Source organism: Theobroma cacao, chromosome 5 (genome assembly GCF_000208745.1).
Source record: "Theobroma cacao cultivar B97-61/B2 chromosome 5, Criollo_cocoa_genome_V2, whole genome shotgun sequence".
Classification (NCBI taxonomy): Eukaryota; Viridiplantae; Streptophyta; class Magnoliopsida; order Malvales; family Malvaceae; genus Theobroma; species Theobroma cacao.
In genome coordinates, this window is record NC_030854.1 from 38,858,751 (window position 1) to 38,879,126 (window position 20,376).

At 36.7% G+C, this 20,376-nt stretch overlaps 3 protein-coding genes across 5 annotated transcripts in view; 1 reads left to right on the forward strand and 2 right to left on the reverse strand.

The window, feature by feature from the left end:
- LOC18600574 (nicotianamine synthase) lies at nucleotides 241-1,512 on the forward strand. The gene has a single exon (XM_007031090.2). It carries the CDS (start codon nucleotides 299-301, stop codon nucleotides 1,247-1,249), a length of 951 nt encoding a protein of 316 aa, XP_007031152.2. The 5' UTR covers nucleotides 241-298; the 3' UTR covers nucleotides 1,250-1,512.
- Nucleotides 4,106-8,819, reverse strand: LOC18600575 (homeobox protein knotted-1-like 1). 2 transcript variants are annotated; one of them, XM_018122239.1, is made up of 6 exons: nucleotides 8,618-8,819; nucleotides 7,910-8,492; nucleotides 7,655-7,765; nucleotides 7,319-7,463; nucleotides 5,513-5,760; nucleotides 4,106-4,653 (listed from the first exon to the last, which is right to left on the reverse strand). In XM_018122239.1, exons 2-6 carry the CDS (start codon nucleotides 8,168-8,170, stop codon nucleotides 4,456-4,458), a joined length of 963 nt encoding a protein of 320 aa, XP_017977728.1. In that variant the 5' UTR covers nucleotides 8,171-8,492; nucleotides 8,618-8,819; the 3' UTR covers nucleotides 4,106-4,455. The 2 variants fall into 2 exon arrangements, with proteins under 2 accessions (XP_017977728.1, XP_007031154.2); XM_007031092.2 differs by having other exon boundaries at nucleotides 7,910-8,819.
- Nucleotides 13,787-20,376, reverse strand: part of LOC18600576 (protein EFR3 homolog B) — a 7,213-nt gene continuing 623 nt past the window's right edge. For both annotated transcript variants that reach the window (XM_007031094.2, XM_018121928.1), the window contains exons 2-20: nucleotides 20,106-20,242; nucleotides 19,758-19,832; nucleotides 19,529-19,644; nucleotides 19,292-19,406; nucleotides 18,617-18,745; nucleotides 18,365-18,412; nucleotides 17,992-18,191; nucleotides 17,656-17,849; nucleotides 17,276-17,559; nucleotides 17,040-17,189; nucleotides 16,409-16,816; nucleotides 16,158-16,307; nucleotides 15,794-15,872; nucleotides 15,575-15,699; nucleotides 15,235-15,426; nucleotides 15,010-15,150; nucleotides 14,660-14,797; nucleotides 14,323-14,532; nucleotides 13,787-14,073 (exon numbers count right to left, since the gene is read on the reverse strand). In XM_007031094.2, the coding sequence (XP_007031156.2) occupies nucleotides 13,960-14,073; nucleotides 14,323-14,532; nucleotides 14,660-14,797; nucleotides 15,010-15,150; nucleotides 15,235-15,426; nucleotides 15,575-15,699; nucleotides 15,794-15,872; nucleotides 16,158-16,307; nucleotides 16,409-16,816; nucleotides 17,040-17,189; nucleotides 17,276-17,559; nucleotides 17,656-17,849; nucleotides 17,992-18,191; nucleotides 18,365-18,412; nucleotides 18,617-18,745; nucleotides 19,292-19,406; nucleotides 19,529-19,644; nucleotides 19,758-19,832; nucleotides 20,106-20,240 (3,003 nt within the window). In that variant the 5' untranslated portion in view covers nucleotides 20,241-20,242 and the 3' untranslated portion in view covers nucleotides 13,787-13,959. The remainder of the gene's footprint in view (nucleotides 14,074-14,322; nucleotides 14,533-14,659; nucleotides 14,798-15,009; nucleotides 15,151-15,234; nucleotides 15,427-15,574; nucleotides 15,700-15,793; nucleotides 15,873-16,157; nucleotides 16,308-16,408; nucleotides 16,817-17,039; nucleotides 17,190-17,275; nucleotides 17,560-17,655; nucleotides 17,850-17,991; nucleotides 18,192-18,364; nucleotides 18,413-18,616; nucleotides 18,746-19,291; nucleotides 19,407-19,528; nucleotides 19,645-19,757; nucleotides 19,833-20,105; nucleotides 20,243-20,376) is intronic.

Here is a 20,376-nt window from a genome sequence, read left to right on the forward strand (position 1 = left end):
AAAACCTAGTAAGGGTCCCAGGGAATAAGGTAAAAGCTTGAAATTACATATCACAAAGCCAAAGGAAAGGAAAGCTATCCAAAGCAACCTTCTACTAGGAATAATGTAGGAACAAGGCCAATCCTCCGCATGGTGTGGTCCCCACGATTGCCCATAAATAATGACTCCATTGGAAGGTTTGAGCTTGTCTCTAGCTCTCAAAGAGTTTAATTTTTTTTTTCTTTGTCATTTATTTTGGGTTAATTTTTTCCCTTTGAATTTTGATCAGTTCTTTCCCCCATAACCTCATAGTGTCGACATGGTTTGCGAGAAAGATCCCTTGGTACAAAAAGTCTGTGAGTTGTATGAACAAATCTCGGGCCTTGAGAGTCTCAAACCTTCCAGAGATGTCAACATGCTCTTCACGCAACTCGTTGTCACATGCATGCCACCCAGCCCTATTGATGTTACCAAGCTTTGCAAAAGGATTCAAGAGATCAGGTCCAAGTTGATTAGACTTTGCGGGGAAGCCGAGGGGCTCTTGGAGAGCCATTTCTCCACCATCCTAGGATCCTACGAAAACCCACCTCACCATCTCAACATCTTCCCTTACTACTCCAACTACCTCAAGCTTAGCCTGCTCGAGTTCAACATCCTTACCAAACACTGCTCCAATCTCCCTAGCAAGGTTGCCTTTGTGGGTTCGGGCCCCCTTCCCCTCACCTCGATTGTGTTGGCCTCTTTCCACCTTACCACCACCTCTTTCCACAATTATGATATTGACCCCTCCGCCAATTCCAAGGCCCTTCAATTAGTTTCATCTAACCCTGATTTATCTGAACGGATGTTCTTCCACACCACGGATATAATGGATGTTACCAATGCTTTGAAAGACTATGATGTTGTTTTCTTGGCGGCTCTTGTTGGGATGGACAAGGATGAGAAAGTTCGAGTCATTGATCATTTGGCTAAGTACATGGCCCCTGGGGCTGTTTTGATGCTGAGGAGTGCGCATGGTGCTAGGGCTTTCCTTTATCCCGTTGTCGATCCTTGTGATCTACGAGGATTCGAGGTCCTCTCCATATTCCATCCTACCGATGAAGTTATTAATTCAGTGGTCATTGCACGTAAATTTCCAATGACCAAACACTCTGCTGATCAGCAGCAGCCGACGAAACTTCCCAACAAGTTTTTCGACATTGAAATGTTCAATCCCCTCAACCATGTGAACCTGATGGAGGAACTTGATATTCAGGAGCAACTCTCCTGAAGCTTTTGATCATATATCCCTTTTAACCATGGTGTTGTTTCTATCATGTTCAACATCGAAATAGGATCCTTTTCGATTGCCTTTTTCTTTATGTTTCGATTTCTGCTTGTCTAACAAGTAATCCACTAGCAAACATGTACCCGTTCTGTCCTTTCATCCTAAGTATTAATAAATTAGGAGACACAGTTCAGCCTGATCGGGTTGAAGAAATGTTATCAAGGTTGATATTGCTTATTTCTTTGATTGAAGACCTTTCTTCTTTCCCTCCCATGATATATTTTGCTTCACCTACATCCTATAAGGTCTTACTGTATCATTGATTTCTCCAACTGAAAGGAAAAAAAAAAAAAGAAATTGTTTGTGAGAATTCTACTTAGTCTTACGTAAGTACAGCAGCTGCCTCGCACAATTTAAGTATTGACTTCAAAACTTTCTAACCTCAATCAGTTTCCATTGTGATTTACAAGAATGCAATTAATAAGATCTATTTTTGCTGATATCATGCCACTTATCTTGTTCTTCTTTGCAGTTTTTGTTTTTTTGTACAATGTTACGTAAAACTTACCTACTTTGGGGTAGTGCAGTTAGAGGAGTAAGAGAAAGCAGAGGAAGGAAAAAAGGTTTTAAAGTTTGAGAAGACCTTGTTTTTGTTGGATTCTGCAGTCTTGTTTTTTTCAGTCATTACAATTTGCAATCACAAGATCATCTAGTGGTGCAGGTATCTTTATCAGTTTCTGGCAATTCCAAGTCAATTTTGTCTGTCTTTGATCAGTTTCAATCATATATAGGTACATGGTTGTTACTGCTTCCTCCACGCCTCAAACTCCTATCTTGACTGAGATATACTTCTTTAAGTTAAAACCTGAAAGTGAAAGGCTGCCTGTGTCTTTAAAACTTCACATCTCCCTATGTTATTCTCAAGTATTTTACCTTCTTGGTGGTTTGGTTTCTGCTGTCAAGGTCCATGAAGTATGAAGCATTAGTCTGTTCTTAAGATGACCAATTCTGATTGTATTTGTATCACAACATGTTGAATAATAAGTTAACATGACATCTATCGATATGTTGCACTTACAGAGAAGCAAATTCAACTGCGAATTTCCTAACAAAGTTAGACGTCGATAGATTTCAGTTGTTTTATGCTCGGTGATAAGAGAAAACGAATACTATTTTGCTACGGGTGTTGACTGTGGTGGTTTGGTGAGGTCTCAAATTTCTGAGACCACAAGCTTGTGAATCATCTAATTTTGATTTTGGCTGAGAAAATAAATAAATATATATATATATATATATATATATGTGTGTGTGTGTTGTATGTACGTATGTATGTTAACATTACATGATGACAGTTGATGCTGAAAGAAAACTGAGTGAGCGCAGCCTGTATTGAAACTTCCTAAGAACATTACAGAAAAGGAAATTAAGAAGAATACTCACATATCTGAGCATTTTAGACCGTCCATTTTTTTCTTCTTCTTTAATCTTGACAAGATTTTGATTGTGCTGGGTGTGCTCTTGATTTCCATTCCCAGTAGCATATCATTGCATTGCGTTGAATGAAAATTCTGCATCCCACAGTATTTTCTGCACTTTGATGAAAAATACATCATATTTAAGCAACATAATAGAAACCCAATTGATTACTTGCACAGCTGACACGAAAATTGAAATTACATGTATTGTTCCAGAAAAAATGATGAAATTCTGATCTTAGTTTAGGGTCCAACTTCTAAAAAGATACAAGTCTTGCAAAAAATAATTTATTAAGATATGAAGCACTCATGTTTATAAAGTCAAAACCCTTTTCTTACCTATTCAATATGATATTCTGCAACATTTTTTTCCATCTAAATCTGTAATGTCCTTATTGTAGGTTGAATCACCCTATCTACTTCACTTATTGAAGAGTTTGGCGTGACATTAGAATCAAATTTGAGTTGATTCTGATATTACTCTTTTTTCAAGAGATTAACCTATTAGGATGTACAACATTCAGTTTAATGCGAGTACAGTCTTAGAAGTTGAGTTTAGCAAGCCAAACTTGATCGATAACGAACCCCAAATTGTTACCCCATCTGTTTTCTTGGGCCATAGGGACTAAAACAGATGGCTAATAGCATAATCCTGGTGAGTCCAGGCACACGTGGTGGGCGTTGCAACGTTGCAGCAAGAAAATCCATCTGGGCCTAATCCCACGAGCATCAGTATTCTTCTGTTGCTTTCGAACTTCGAGCTGGTAAGCAACATCCTACCCTCTCTCTCTCTCTCTCTCTCTCTCCACCATCATAGATGGAAATGATGGCTTTCAAGCAAAGAGCCTGAGCTCCGACAGAGGATGTGTTCATGAGCTAAAATGATTGGGAAAATTCCAACGGTGCTTAACAAACAATATTCAAGCAACTTCTATGTTTATGCATTCACCGGAACCTTGGTTACACTTAGGAAGTAATTCTACAATATAGTTTATTTCAGATTTTGGCATAATTTTGACGGAAAATCAGGATAAAAAAATAAAGTAATCAAACCCAACTATCTATTCATTGGATTTTTCATTTCCTATATAATTTTGAGACCTAGTCTACTATCTTGAATTATAAAAAGGGATAGAAAAACAAAGGTTCAGCAGAAAAGTGTACCGTGAAGAGATGCTTTTTAAGTTAAAACAGGCATGTGGAGAATGACCTCAACAGAATCTAGGAATGCCTTAAATATAACTTACTTACAAGGCGACACAATTAAGATAACATTAAACAGAAAAAGCTGATGCTCCTTGTTAAAGACTCCTCGAATGAGACTTTCAAAAGTAACAAGAAAAAACCAGGAATCAGGAAAGTCATCAGGACCCCTAAACCAAAATTCATCAGACAAGGGAACCACCGAAACCTGGTGCTTTTTCCAAACCATATGTTTGAACTGTCACAAGAGTTATCTATCAGGGACACTGCAGGGTTTCAGTTTGTCACTCCTAGACCAGTAAAATCATATTCAATGACACCACTGGCATAAAGGAGAAGCCATGTTGCATCTTTTTTGTACTTGTTTTCTCCTTTTTGCAACATTATGCTTGTTAATAACTTGGAAGAAAAATTACGTAAAAGATTAAAAATAACAAGATTTACATATATATGTGAGGATTGCAGACGAAAAAACATATTGAGAAACTAAATTATTACATCTGGGGGAGGGGTACTCCTGTTGTTTTTTGATCAAATATTATCACTTCCAGTTCCAACTCCAGCATCTAGATACACAGGTCCTCCCACGTTTCCAGCAACGCCCTCGAAGAGAGCAAATTTCATGTCCTCAGATGGTTTCCAGTGCCGCTTCCTCTGGTTGATGAACCAATTGTTGATTTGCTTCTGGTCTAGTCCTGTTATCTCAGATAACTGCAACTTCTCCTCCTCCTGCAACACCACACATAGACACCCTTTCCTAAACGTTCTAGCAAGTTTCCAGCCAGAAAAACATATATATATCTTATGGGAGAAAAAGAAAAACCAAACACATGAAGCTTGTTTCAACCCTTGCACACCTAGAGTAGGGCTGTTCGGTTAGTTACTTAACAGTGACCGAAAATATCTTCCATATAGAACTATATTTTGCTACCTATGTGGAAGATACCTTTGCTTATAGACACATTGCTGTATCATTTGCGATATATTCATAAACAATAGAACTATACTTTGCTGCCCGTGCTTAAAGGTTCAACCCCACTCTATAACTTGATGCAAAGAAAATGAATTAAAATGAGTTCCAACACTCCTTCAGAGCTCTTATACCTCTCTTTCCTTTGTGACATCATAGTTGAAAACAATTCTTCAAACAAAACATGCTTGTTCAGTCACTGTTTTAGGACTTACTGGTGATTATGGTTTCAATTACATAGGCGCAAAACTAGCTTTGCTAGTCTTAACTGTTGTATGGTTTGCCATATATTAATAAAAATTTACTTCAGGCTAACTGAATTTAGGGTTCAAGGACAATGCATTATTTCTACAGAAGGAAAAGGAGACGATGCTCCAACAACATTAGTCCCAATGAACATAACCCTAATGACAGCAAAACAAGCAATTTACAAATCAAATGTCAAGTCTTTTGAGATGAATTAGCATACTGTTTCGATCCCCCTTCACGAAAACTCTATTGAAATTCATCTCATATGGCAGGCATAGGCATGCATGATGAAGGAGATTTGCAAAGAAATAGAAAGAAGGAACAAATTAAACTAAAGGCCCCAAGTAATTAAGATTGTACAGTGATTACCGTAGGATATGGCCATCTATAGTGATTGTTCCACCATTCTAGCAGTGTCATCCTTGCATCTTTCGGTAGCTTCCCCTTCTTTCTTTTCTTCAAGAATTCTTTTCGCAAACTGCTCAAGTAGCCACTGTATTTGCGCATGAGCATTCCTTTGATGTCCTGGCTTGGACGGGCAACTGCAGACTCTTGACTCTCAGAAGCCTCCACCTCCCCACCGCTTAACTCTTCCTCAGAAGTCCCAGCAGCTTCATCTGACAAGAAAAGCGTATGAGGTCATGTAATTGTTCTGGTAAATGTCCTTCAAGTTCAAAAACCTGATGAAATCCTGACTGCTACATTTAGGTTTTATAGTTAAGCAAAATTCACCATGAACAAACTGAAATGCACAAGCATTGACAAGCAATCAACGAATCATAGACAGTAAATCTGAAAATACAAGTACAGGAAGTCTATATGCAAAGCCAAGACCAAAATTGGTCTGCCTGGAAAGCTGTCTTCCGCTCTGCAAGTACCATTGCGACCCAATCAGAAAATGTTCTTGTTCTAAAATGTGCTTCTGATGAAACCAAAGTCATCAATGCAACCCTCATACACAATTTTAAGTGATCAAGAGACAATATTTGCAGTGGACATTAGAAATAATTCATGCATTGCATTCATAGATATCATGCGGGCAATTCTTTGGTGCAATTTCCTTTATTTGATTTAGAAATTCCAGGGAATCTGTAATCTTATACGCCAAGGTTCCTCTTGGTGAATGATGAACTAAAATTTGTAAAAAGGACTAATGTTAACATAAAAAATCAAATTTGTTAACTAATATTCTCAAACCAACAACAGGTAAAAAATTAAATCAAATTTAAGTTTAATTAGTTAATTTGAATATTATTGCATCTAGATGCTTCAATCAATTGACCTAAGAAACATAAGCATCTCGTTTAATTACGTGGACTCTTCAATTTTTTAACAAGTTTTTACATCAAACGCATGTCCAATTGATAAAATATTCTCAGATACATATCATATCTAACACTCATTTAAAATCTGAATAACATAAAGACGAAGATGAACAAGAGAAGTTGATTAAATTTAAGTAAAATCATACGTTTTCGCAAGCTCATGAATCATTTAATTAAAGAGAAAATATAAAGAAACGATTATTAGACAGATGCTAAACCTAATTATAAGGTTAACGCCATTACACAAATTATTGCTACTTTTTTTTTAAAAAGAAGTTATGTTTTTCTAATTACTTGCATAGGGTCATAGGAGAAAAAAACCTAAGGAAAAACCTCAGTATGAGGGAAAAAACGCCAACATGGCAGTGTTGGGAAGAGAGAAAACAGCTACATCTAAAGCTCATTATTGCCCATGGAGCTCTAACCAGGTCCCTGGAAATTAGAGATCCACCATGCAGCTGTTGTTTACTGCTTAAAGTGCAAACAATAATTCAAGAAACACAAGCAACTCAAACATGGTAAGAAAATAGGTAAGTGGACAAAAGAGAACAGAAGAAAAACAATAAATAAATTAAGAGTACAGTTCATGGAACTTTACTTTAAGGTTTTTCTCAACATTTTAACTCAATCAGAGAGAAGACACTGTTTCTTTTTTGTACATGCACAGTAGTAGCAGGAGACTGAAACTCATTAGAGTCTTCCACCACCACATTCACTGAATATTTAATGCCAAAAAAAGAAAAAAAAAAGAAAAAACAACATTACCCTTTTACCAAATATAGTGCTAGTGAAGGGCAAATACATCATTTTGGATGAGATGAGGGAAAAAAATCAGAGTCAAAAACTTTACCAGAGCGATAATCCAAGGTTTTTGTCAGTGCTCCTTTACAGAGATTACTTAGCTGTGATTCGATGTTGCTCAAGAAGGTTGTCGCTTCATCGAACGGCTTTGATAGCTCTTCTTTGTATCTGTGAAGAACCTCACAGTATGATTCCTTCAAAGGGAAAAGGAAGAGAAAGGGAAAGTCACCCAACATGACAGGTTGAATAATGTTTTTGATTCATGCAACAACAAGTTTTTTCTTACAGTTTCTAGACAACAAAACAAAGAGTGAAGAGATAAAAGACTTGGTCTTTTGTTTTTTTTTAAACAAAGACAAAAAGAAGAATCTTTGACTGTAAGTACCATGAACTCGTCTAGTTCTGGATCAGCTCCTATCTCACTGCAACCCCGTATAGGGTGGTTCTCTCGGCCAATTTCTTCAAGAAGAGACACCAGCTCAGGCGGTGCTCCAATCTGTTTATGTATATAAAAGAAGATAAGAATTTAAGAGCTGGACCAAACCCTCCACCCGCAGCATCTCTTGCATTGCAGAATCATAAATTATGATAATTAATCATAAAAAAATATAACTTAAAAAAGTTAAAAATAAATAACAACCTTTTGGCATTCTATGTAAGCAGATACTAGGTTTGGATAACAAGGGTGACTGGCGATCTGGGTCTTGATCAGATCAGACATGTCTGATCCAGTGACATCTGTATCAGCTGCTTGGTGATCAAATTGAAGTATATTATCAACCGGGCTGAGAAAATCAGTGGTCACGGCTGCAGAAAAGTTCGCTGCAGCAAAGTTATCAACCCTTACAATATCATTCGAGCGCGAGATTGCAGGATTATCAAGCCTGTACATGTCCTCCATGGTCGCTTTTCACACGAAAGGGTAGGTAACAAAATCAAACCAAAACAAGCAAAACTCCTCTGAAAGATCTAGGCAACTGGGTTTTCTGTGAAAGATCTCTAAACACCAGACATGACCTAGTATATGTATCCAACAATGATCTTAGACTAACACCAGACATGCAAGCTTCCTAGTACTTGTACTCCAATACTCCATCCCCGAGAAACTAGATGGTAGTCCAATGACCAAGAATCCAAAACAAAGATAGAACTAAAACAGACTAATGATTTCTCTCGGGAGCTTAGCTGAAGACATCTATAGCCTTGGGGGAAACTTGGGGTGTCTGAAAACAAGAAATGATAGCCGCCATTATTAGAGAAACCAAAACCAAAGCCAAAGCCAAAGCCAAAGCCAAAGCAAACCCTTTTGAGAGAGAGGAGGAGAGAAAGAAGGGGCAAAGGTAAGCACCTCAATCCAAAGCTTAGGAAAAGTGGTTTTCACAGCTTCGTTGAAGTTCAACTAATGAAAAAGACCAGACCTTGCTTTCTTTTCCAAGAAGACCTGAGTGATAGAAAGAAAGAGAAAGAGAGGAGAGAGAGAGAGAGAGAGAGAGAGAATGTTGGGTGTGGATTGCCTTTAACACTTTGCAGAAAGGATAGTAGATAGAGAGAGAGAGAGAGAGGTAGACAGCTAAATCAGAGAAGGGTGCTCACCACACGTGTTCACACGCTCTGCAACAGTGACGATGTTTCCATTCATTTGTTCTAGTGTTTGATTTGGAAAAAAGTTGATTAAAATTTGTTGCCGGTGTTTTTCTATTTTACTATAAATTTATGCTCTCCTACCCTTTTCAGATATAAATGTAATACTTAAGAACTCATCCTGCACACGCAAGACCCTAAACCCTAATTGTTAAGAATTCATCCTGCATTGGACATAAACATGATTACTGATAATCCATCCTGCATCGAATATAAATATAATTATTAAAAATTTATCCTACATGGTATATGTATCTGAATATTTATTTTATTAATTAATTATTAAATTTTAAAAAAAAATTAAGATATTTATGTAAAATTAGAAGAGTATATATTTTTGGTTTATTTGTAGGTATAGCCCGTATTTATAGAGGTCAAAAAAGAGATGAATCTATACCTGTGTACACAGAGTTGTTTTAACTGTGACATGACATTCCTGCCAGCTTTCACGTTTTCATTGGTTGTCTTACTGAGGATTGTGGGTCCCCACAGAAATGAAGGAAGGTGGACTCCTGCTGTAGACGTACTGTACCCTTCTTCTCTTCTTTCCTTTCACTCCCCATGCTGGACAAAAATCTAAACCCAAAATTCCACTTCTTTGATTTCAACCACTTGGATCCTCCAACTAACTCTAACATTAATATGATTAAATCGATTAATTCGATGGGTTTAGTTTTTAATTTTTTTTATTTAGATTAATTGAATTAATTCATTATATATAAGCCATTTAGAAGTTATAACATATATAATAACAATATAAACATAATAATCCAAATATTAATTTTTTTTACCAATAATTTTAGAGTTTGCAAGTCTTTTTTGGCAAAGGGTGATGTGATTATTGTCTCAGCTTTATGTACTGTTATAGTCAAAAGTTCACAGCTGCAAACGCCCCACCTTTGTGATTTGCTTGATAGATTATGTTTTTTTTTGGTTGAAAAAGTGGGTCTTCCTCATATTAAATGTGTGAAAATTGAATCAATATTTGGATTAAAAGGACTAATTTCCTTCTGTAATTTCAATAATAATATTCTTATTGGGTTTTTCGTTTTAATCTCGAGTATAATAACTCTTGTTTTAAAAAATAAATAAATTTAACATAAAATTAAATCAAACCCTTGACGCTGCAAAGCATGGTATTTACTAATATTGTTTTCTTTGTTTATATTGTGACTCATTCAAGCAAAATACTGGTAACAATGAGGTCTCCAGCCTTTGACTTTTCTCCCTACCCATTGTACGGAATAGCGACTTGCCAGCAGTATTTAAAGGAAAGAGCCTTAAATTCCCATGGGTATATATATATATATATATTGTAAAAATTAAAGCAAGCTTTGCACTTTACACTTCTCTGCTAGGTTCAGCAGAGGCCAAACTTGTTTTGAATTTAGCAGCCTGACCAGAGACTATACCATGCCTAGACCTATCAGAAAGCAGCCAGACAGACTCTAGCTTATTGGCAGAAAGCAAGGGCAGCCCAAGGAAACATCTCTATTTATATATATATATATAACATTTATCTTCGATTAAATCACACATTGAGCAGCAGCCAATAGAATTGGTAATACCTATGAGAGTATACTTTGAAAACAATACTGCATATGAAAGAATTTGCACAAGTTTTCGAATTATCGGTGACATGACATAAACAGTGAATGTTGGTGAAACTGTGTATTTATTTTTTATGTCCAACTTTAGGGGTACATTATCAAAGAGTTAATCTCTGTAAAACCTAAATTAACGGGGGGAAAGAGACTTTCAACAGAAAGTTCTGATCTTAGCCTCTACCTGGGACACAACATGACAATTAACTCCGTTGCTTTCTTGGTGATTGTCCCCTTTTCCTTCCTTCTTCCTTTCCTTTGCTTTCTTCCTTTGGTTCATTAGGTGATTTGCTCCTTTAATCATTAAGTTTTGTCTCCAAATGACAATTTTTTTTTTCCTTTGGGGCTTAGCTAGTAATGAAAGGAATGATGACTGCATTTCTTCATCAACAAATAAATCAAGCATTGACAAATGGTTTTGCTGTTGTTTCTTTGGTTTTTTGGGGTGGATGGGTGGGATCCAATGGAAAAGGTTGAAGGAGCAAAATTACTTGTGATTAATCATAATTTTCTATGAAAAAAAAGGGGTCAACAGGAGCAAAATAATGTATCAAGGTATCTGTAAAGTGCAAAGGCCGCTTAAGGCAAATCTTTGACCTGATATGCTACTCTTTACACAAACAAAAATAATAATAATAATTTGATTTGGATTGTGTTAAGACCCAAAGAACATTATAAAATAATTTGGGTGGCTAAGACATCTATGATTAGCTTCAATAATTAAATGGTGGATAAAAGATTCATGACCAGGTGCTAAATAAGAGCAATCTAGCTTTGCAATGAAAACCCCAAAAAATAAAAAAAGAAAATGATGAGAGATCCCCACCTTTTGGGATATAATTATTTGTCCCTTTTCAAAGCATAATACTATATATACATATACATATTTTCATCATATCTTGGGAGTCAAGATAAACCTCAAATGAGTCAAAATGGTATCATTTCCAGTTTTGTGCTCTTTTTCTTTGTTTCTTTTGCCTAATGAGTGGAAGCTTAATTAAGAAGCGACATGCTCTTTTGGGTTTTAATCAATGCTATAATTAGGGTTTAACTCCATTCGGAAGAAAAATAGATGCCTTGTGTTACAGTTCACATTAATTTGTGTGATGTTATCTGTTTTAGTTTATTGAGTTTTATGATTTTGTAACGTAAAAAACGTATCATAAATTAAAAATGATGTGAATATTTTAATACTCAATCGTAATCTAATATACAATCCATATGAGATTCACGATTTCATTTTGAGAATGTGAAATGTGTCACAGGCAGTCTTTTTCTGTAAATAGAGAATATTGATTGTCATGTGTATATATATATATATATATATATATATATATATATATATATATATATNATGGTTTACTTTTCTTTATGAAAGTACATAATATTTTATATATGTATATATATATATATATATATATATATATATATATATATATATATATAAATGAATAAACAAGTGATAATCAAGTTAATTCGTTTGGAAAGTTTGAAAATTTTGACAGTCCATAAAAATTCCGACTAAGGTTAATATGTTGCTAAAGGTGTGGGAAATGAAGGCAAAATGCAGACATAGACAGATGAGTATCTCAGTAGCTATAGAGGTTTTGCATATGCAGCATGTAAGCAAAAAGGCAATGGCCCCCACCCCCCATGTTCAAAACTTGAAGATGGATAAGTTTGTGGCCACTAACACGAAACTGGAATTTGCCAGGAGGAGGTAGAGAAAGTGGGCAGAGGAAGAAGGGGTGTAGAGGGAGAGAGAGAGGGGAGGATGAAGACAATTCCTCCACAAAGGACAGAGAAGTTGACCGTGCTTCACGGTGATTTGACTGTACACTGCCCCGTTCTTGGTGGGGTTTTTCCATCCGCAACAGAACAAACTACTACACATGAAAGTTTACTCCATGTTTGAAGCAATCAGGCTCATGGTGAATTGGTGATGAAATGTCTCCTTTTCTTCTTCTGATAACCCTTTTATTCCCCTTGGCCTTGATCCTGAAGTTCGTGATGACTAAAATGGCTAATCTTAATTGTCTAGACTGCAAGTCACGTGTGCATGGAAAAAGAATTACTACTCCTAGGATACTGGTTCTCTGTTGGGTTTAATAAGCATACCATATATTCACCAAGAAAGGGTTGGCTCCATTACTAAATTCCTTCTCTCGATTTAAGTGATTTCGAGTTTGAATCTTACCAGTATTTCATTGTTATCACTAATCTTGAATGCACGCTTCTTGCAAGTGATTTTTTATTCGAATCCTTCCAATACTCCATTGCAACTGATTTCGGGTTTGAATCCTACCAATACTCCACTGTTAGCATCAATATCTAATGAACACTTCTTGTGAAACTCGAAAGATCTTGTCTTGATACAAGGGATACTTATTTTGATACTTAAGTGAAAGCATTGGGACATTTCTGGTTTCCATATTAGGTCTTATAGATAGAGAAAGTCCGAATCAGAAGTTACCCTGAGAAACAAAACTGCTTAAGGACTTCCACAATGTGCTTCAAGCTATCTATAGACTTTAAATGGACCAAATTTAACACTAATATGTGGTCGAGGCGTGCAATGTTAACCCTGTAATGGAAAACATGTAAACATATTCCTCCGAAGTACGTAGTTTATTTGGTAATTGGTCTCCATAGAAATCTCCCCAGCTCCTGGTGTGAGTGAATGTGCCTGCAAACATTCAAGCATAAAAGGGTAATCTTAATTAGACGAAAAAAGCAAAGCGAAGAGCCAGAAGTGTTCCAAACAATCACAAATGATATTTCTCAGTAGTCACAAGCTGTTTAGTGATACCCTGTCTGAGCCAAGTTTTGGAGATGGGAGTTTTGAGTTGACTCCAACTGCAAGAGGCTGCAAACAAGATTCAGGACGTTGTTTTCCAATTTGTCGGTCGCCTTTTAGTTTGTCACCTTCGATAGACTTTAAAGACTTGAGCCGTGCAGCCCAATCATGGCCCTTACATGAAAAAGGACAGGGCCATACATTAAAAACAAGAGGGTGGTGTGGACTGCGGTTGGTGGACTTTGTCACAAGGCCATCACTTACTTTAACCCCCAAAAACTATATGGAGAATTATCTCATCCAATTCGGCAATATCAATATGTGCAACGCCTACAGTTATAAGCTTTCAAAATCTCTTAACTCCACAATGTGAAAAGCTTGGCATAATTGTGGACTTGGAGCAGATAGAGCGTGAGATTGTTAAAAAGGAATGGAAAAGAGAGTGTGAGAGAGAGAGAGAGAGGGAGATTGCATCTTGTGCCATGTCTAAAACTAGCTCTTTTAATAGAACAAGGTACATACAAGGATTAGTTGGGAATGGTTGCCCTCAAACTATCAGTTTAAGTTCAAACCTAAGGGTTACAACACACATTTCCAGTCACTACCTACGATTTACAACATAAACAACTACAACATTATGTGCCTTCTTCAACAACCTGCTGCTTTGAGGAAGTTGTCAAAAGGGCTAGCAGGAGGCAACCTCATAGCCAAGCATGGGTCTAGCCGAGAGACAGGTCCATTAAAAGCACCTTCGCTTGTTATCTGTATAAAGACCAGCAAACAAGTCAAAAACGAAAGCAGATCATGATAGAGACATACCAATGTTTGTTGTCATTTGGTTTTTAGTGATCACTGCTGATTGATGTGCAAAACATAAACATTTTGAGTAAATATGAGTGCAAAGGTGAGTAATGTGTTTAATGTCAAGTTTCAGTTCTTTCGATTCAGATACTACTGTTCCATTAGACAGAGTGTTGTCGAGCCCAAAATATTAGGGAATTTGTCATTTACCTTCCTAAGTGTCATGTGTCTATCATCAGCAAGAACTGCTGGTAAAAATTTATCAGCGGCTCCATTTTGATGATTTTCATGGGCCAACCAATTGGAGAGCTTCTTCCTTGTACCTGTGCCAAATGCTTCACATCGGCTAGCCATGGTATCAAACGGAAGAGGTGATGTAGAGACAGATGTCGCTGCAACTTGACCAGCCACCTCAAGTGCCTAAAACCAGAGTACTTGAGATTTTAACATTTGGGCAAAAAATATGCTCATACAAAAATTTACAACACATAAATGCAGAGAAATGGGGATTTTTGGAGATTGGTACAAAAGGTGAAAAAGAGATTACCGATTCCAGGAGCTGTCCAATGCTAATAACATGAGAGATTGAAGGTGATGCAGGCACTTTTGGAATGAAGCGGGAAAGGTCAAGAACAGATGCTTCACTTCTTGCATCATCCTCAAGTAATGAGCTTGTTTGAACATCCTGACACATGAGCAGTGACAATTAAAGGTAGATTTAAAAAAGTTATTACTACTTAGTGTTAGAATAAAAGAAACACTGGCTGAGGAAAAAAATTCAATCATTCAAAACTTTATAGTTTTGTGAATAAGAAAATTGTAAAATGTACAAGCAACAAGCTTCTCTCAGGTTATAAGTTGATTCAGTAAGAACAAATGCTAATTTGGTGGGCATACCTCATCGAAGGAAAGTGATTCTTTGGATTGGGAAATCATTTCATCGTGGTCCAAGTCCAGTATTGATCGTGGACCAAACATGAACGCATCATCAGGTGTGAATGGTTCAAACAGTTGCTTTGTCAGATCATCTATCTCCAGCTTAACAAGCACAAACAAATTAGTCAGAAAGTTCTAGAGAGACAGAGAGAGAGGTACTTGTTAATACTTAATAGTATGTCCTACCTCAGTAACGGTAGATAAATTCTGAACCAAGATATCCATCATGACCTTGTTGGATTCATCTAATTTATCCCGCAACTCCATTAGCAAAGAGGAGGCTAGTTGGTTATCAGTAACAGATCCATAACCTCTGACATCTGCCTGAGGCCTTACAAACACTTGAAGGTCTTCACTGATGCCCAGATAAGGATCAGCCTGAAAATAGATAAGCATGGCTGTTTATAAGTGAGAATGCAGTGTACTGGTATAATAAGTTCTTCTATACCATGAAAACTGCCAACTTAACCCATTTCACAACAGAAGACAGTTCTCAGGATGAGGCAATTCAAGGATAAAGTCTTACGTCAAATGGAACTATGGACTTGATGAGATCGTTTAGATCTGGAATTTGATGTATCTTAGCCGCAAACATCAGCATGCCCATTGACAGCATAAAAATTGATCTCTGGAGTGCTGGAGTTAACATCCCTGATGCCACACCCACAAAGAAATTAAAAGAAAAAATCAACAAATTAAATACTCTATCTGAATATGTGAAAGCCTGTATATTAGTAGCCCATACCATTGCTAGGATCCAAGGAGATATTCTTTAGAGACAAGGGAAGCTGGAAGAAGCGGACAACAAGGCTGTCATTAATGTTCTGTGACATCACAATTTGGGAGACTGTTAGCAGTCAGACAAAGTAAAAAACCATACCTGCAGATTAGTTAGCAGCCAATTCATCATGTGAATCTTGCTTGGTAAAATTTGTTCCCTTGAAGACCATCTCGTGATAGTGGTTTTAAACCCAACCCTCTACTAACCATTTAATTGACTCATCCTATAACTCAACCTAGCGTTTTCTCTCAGGAATTAGCCCAAAAATAAATTCAGAAAACTAGTTCAGATTAACTTAAGCCAAACACCATGTAACATTTTAATTTACCTTCAAGCGTAACGAAATTAATGTTAACACAAACGAGTGAGATATAGCTTCTATATTTGAAGGCAAATTATCAGGAAGAGTAGCCTGTATCCAGAAGGCCGAGAGTAACTGCATTATCTGATCCTCTGTAAGCTTCATGATATATGGTTCCTGTGCAAAAATTAATAGACCAGACTGACAGTATCAAAGAACAATACTTAAACTAGATAACCACACATATAAACTAATTGTGAAAAGAAGAGACTTCTTACCGCTTCAACCATGTTTGGTGCAGCTGTTCTGTCAATAATAGAGGTTATACTGTAGATGTTAGGGGAACTCTTGAGGACATGGCCCTGCTTCCAGTCCTCTTCCACATTGTCCTTTCCTTTAAGATCATCATGACTACAATAACTATTTTTTTCCATTTTGATGCCGTCCTTTTCCCTTCGGAGCTTTTCAAGTAGAGCTGATATCGATGAAAATGCAGAAGCATTGTTGGAGCGCCATCTCCTTGGTTCATAGACATAACCAGAACGCATAGATGCAACTTCATGTCGAGGACGATTAGAACTTGGAATAAGAAGAGCGGAAAATATCTGGTGTGCTCCCACACGGGCCTCAACATTTGGATGCAACATTGCTTTCATCAGTTGGACAAGAAGTGCTTCAGGAAACACCTAAGTGACAATGTTTAGGAGTGGTTTAGTAAGCTGTGACAAAGAAGATTTTTGACCACTGTCCAAAATAAATTTAATATACTAAAACATCTAGATGTTTAGTCAACAATGTGTACATCAATAATTTCAAGAAACTGTGAACCTTTAAGGCAGGGAAGGAGGCAAAGGATACATAAAATTTAACAATAATAGGGGCAGCAACACTACATAAAATCGGTCTTACCTGCTGTAAACGAGAGGAGACTAGTGCTAATGAAATCATATGAGCAAGGATCATCAATGATCCAATCGTTGCACGAGCAACAACTCCAGAAGATGGCAACTTCTCCAGTGATATTGCCATCATGTTGAAAAGAGTTTGTGCATCATCAATCTAGTAAAAAACAAATTGAAGCTCAAGTAAACTACAAGCAATGTACAAAAAGCACCAGAATGTATCAAAAAAGAATTTGAAGTTACCCCTTTTGCTATTTCCAGCAAGCAATCTTCAATGGAATTTTGAAGCAAGATATTTAAGTCCAACTCTTGCTCTCCTACTGATTCAAGATTGGCTTGGAAACTTTTCCTCAAATGCCTGCACAGATCGCTAACAAAACCAATTTCAGCCAGCACCCCTCTAGATCTTATTTGCCTAGCTAAAGCTGCAGCAACTTGTACGATATAAGATTTTAGTTGAGGATCATGTGCCACATTTTTGTGGTCTAGATGACGTATGACAGCGGCTAAAATCAGTTGTTGATTCCCTGTAATCAAAAGCAAGTCAGCAAGCAAAATCATAAAATTGTCCAAAATTGATCATATTTGGTAGCTTCCTTGTGAAAATATGAGAATAAATGTACCTGATGCCTCCCAGTAGGACATATCAGATAAAACCACCATTGCCAACCCCTGCTGAGAAACCCAGTGCTGTCTAGAATCAAAGTAGACAAACATTGGATCCAGTATTTGGCGCAATGTTGTACTCTCCTTTGCCAGCTCAACCATTCTTTGAATACAAATTTGAGCCCAAACTTTAGGTGTCTCAGTCTCTTCCCTACAACAAAGACAAAAAGCTATTAGGAAAAAGGGGGGAGAAGCCTAGAAAAGTAGAGAACCATTATCCGATCCCAATATTTCACAGAATAATTAGTTTTATCACATAAAATTTCTCCTTTCCAGCTCAAAAATAACATTACCTTGTCAAAAGAGAGGGATCCTTTTTCTCTGGTTGAGGCCTGATAATCATGTTACTAGGGCTGGCATCACGGGCAACAATGGCACCTCTACCCTCACATCGAACCACTTCATCCACCCAATTATGATGAGGCTCTCCTCTCTCATTATCATCTCCAGCATGTGTGTCTAGCTCATAGTTATCTAAAGTGGCATGTACCATCTGCAGATTGGATACATCAAAAGCAAAAGAAACAAAAATTAACACAAAAAGGAAAAAAGATAACAGGTTAATCCCCCTGCAGCCAGTAATTCTTTGCTACACATAGAGAGAGCAAACAGGAAGGGGTGGGGGAATCAGGGACTTGCAAGATAATAAATTTGAAATGCACGAACCTCATCAAGAGTAGCAAAAATATATGAATATTGCGCCATGAACCAGACCTACCAAGGAAAAACCCTATCAGGTAAACAACATTACAATTCCATAAAAAATTAGTAAAGTAAAAGTCAACAAGAATGCATACTCTCAGTAAATAGGTTCAACATCGATGGAAAAAATTTGATATTAAAAGAGCTACTTAATTACATTATTATCTGTGCGAACAAAATAGAAATGGAAAAGCAAATGAACATTTTTCAAACTACCATGGCAGACAGGCACTGCAAGCTAGATGCCCTTAAGCAACGTCTTTGATGTTCTTCCCCATCCTCACGTAACAACTTACACACTTTAGGAACAAATTTTTCAATGTTATGCGTGTAAGTTCCATCTGCCTGTTCATACAACAGATCAAAGTGTAAGTATGAAAATAAAATAATAATTAGATTTTATTAAAATAGGAAAAAAAAAAACAGCATCCACTCCATATACGGAAATGAATTTCACATTATCTACGAGCTAATGCATCCCTTATCTAAAGAATACTTACAGCAGAACATGACTTTCATATCAGAAACCAGAAATGGTTATATGAAATCCTTTGCTTTCATATGCAACATAAAGAGTAAATAATGTTCATCATTCCCCTCTATGCAAACCCAAGAAGTATATAGTTAATCTGTACTTATAATCTTTCATAAAAATAAGATACACGTAGCCTGGTTTAAGCTATTCATATTCTGACATTGGTGACATGAGAAACCCTCTCATGTCATTCACATTGCAAATCTTCAGCATTCTTAAGAAAGTTTTCGACATCCATCAAGTGGTAAGGTACAACCATTAAAAAAGATCAGAAAATTTGCATATTTATAAAGATATAATCATTTTTATATTTTTAGTTCACCAAAGGAAAAGGGAAAAGGAAAGTGACCATTAACCTGACTATAGATAAACTTTGTCAAGGTTTGACATCCAAGTATCCGCATAGCATCTTGCTTAGAGTTATCAAGCAGTTCACCAACAACATTCAGCAAGTTAACAGCAAAATATGCCCTACAACGTTAAAAGGTAGGATTTATCATGCAGGAAAAGAAATTATTGTTAATAATTCCCCAGACAATACTCAGAAATCCCAGTGAATATCAAACAAATAAAAGTGGGGAACAACCGCTTACATCTGTTCCTTGCACATGCAAAGCAACTTATGGTAAGCTTCTGTAACAATATTGATGAATTTGATGTGCTCATGGCGCAGCTCTTTGTAGCATCTTTCTTCAAGATACTTGGCAATCTATTAAAAGCAGAGAAATCCACAAGTAACTCAGTGTTCATGCATATAATTTCAAGATTACACTACATTTTACTTGCAAGTCACAAACAAACAAGAAATATAGGAATTACTACCTTGGGAATTCGGAAAGGATTTTTAGCAGCATATTCACATAGCTTGGCAATTTTCCTTTCATTGGGAGGAGCATCCTGCAATGTATTGTGAGGCAATAACTTTATAATTCTAGCTTATCAAAAAGTAAACACATTATAAATTAAACTATGACTCTTCAGAAATGCACCAAGTAAACTGCTAATCAACTAAAGTGCTCATAGCTAGCTTAAATGGCCACACCAAAAACTCAAATAAATATATGAAGAATGCATCTGAGGCTTCATCATCAAACACTAGGCATTGAATCTACAAGCCATCAACACATTACCGAAATTTATAAACCAAAAAAAAAAAGGGTGGATACTCACAGGGGACTTGGGAAATATTTCAGACAACAATTTCTTGTAACGCTTGACAGGTTGTCGAGATCTTGACCTCAAAGCAGGACAGCAAACACACATGCTTCCACAAGCTGGGAAGATCTTCCTGGAGATGAACCCCATTTCTGTACATGCATAAAGGAGAAACTTTAGACAAGAAAAAGGCCACTGAAAACCTATAAAATTCTCATCTTTAGTTCTCCAAAGCATAAACCTTCCCAACATACAAAGATAACAATTTAAAACCCCCCCTACGGAT

Excerpts from the sequence above, each read along its gene's own strand:
- LOC18600574 (XM_007031090.2), top strand. The coding sequence starts at position 299 with ATGGTTTGCGAGAAAGATCCCTTGGTACAAAAAGTCTGTGAGTTGTAT.
- LOC18600575 (XM_018122239.1), bottom strand. The coding sequence starts at position 8,170 with ATGGAGGACATGTACAGGCTTGATAATCCTGCAATCTCGCGCTCGAAT. Across the intron at positions 7,464-7,654 it reads CAGAACTAGACGAGTTCATG|GAATCATACTGTGAGGTTCT; the intron begins GTACTTACAGTC and ends TTCCCTTTGAAG. Across the intron at positions 4,654-5,512 it reads ATAGATGGCCATATCCTACG|GAGGAGGAGAAGTTGCAGTT; the intron begins GTAATCACTGTA and ends GTGGTGTTGCAG.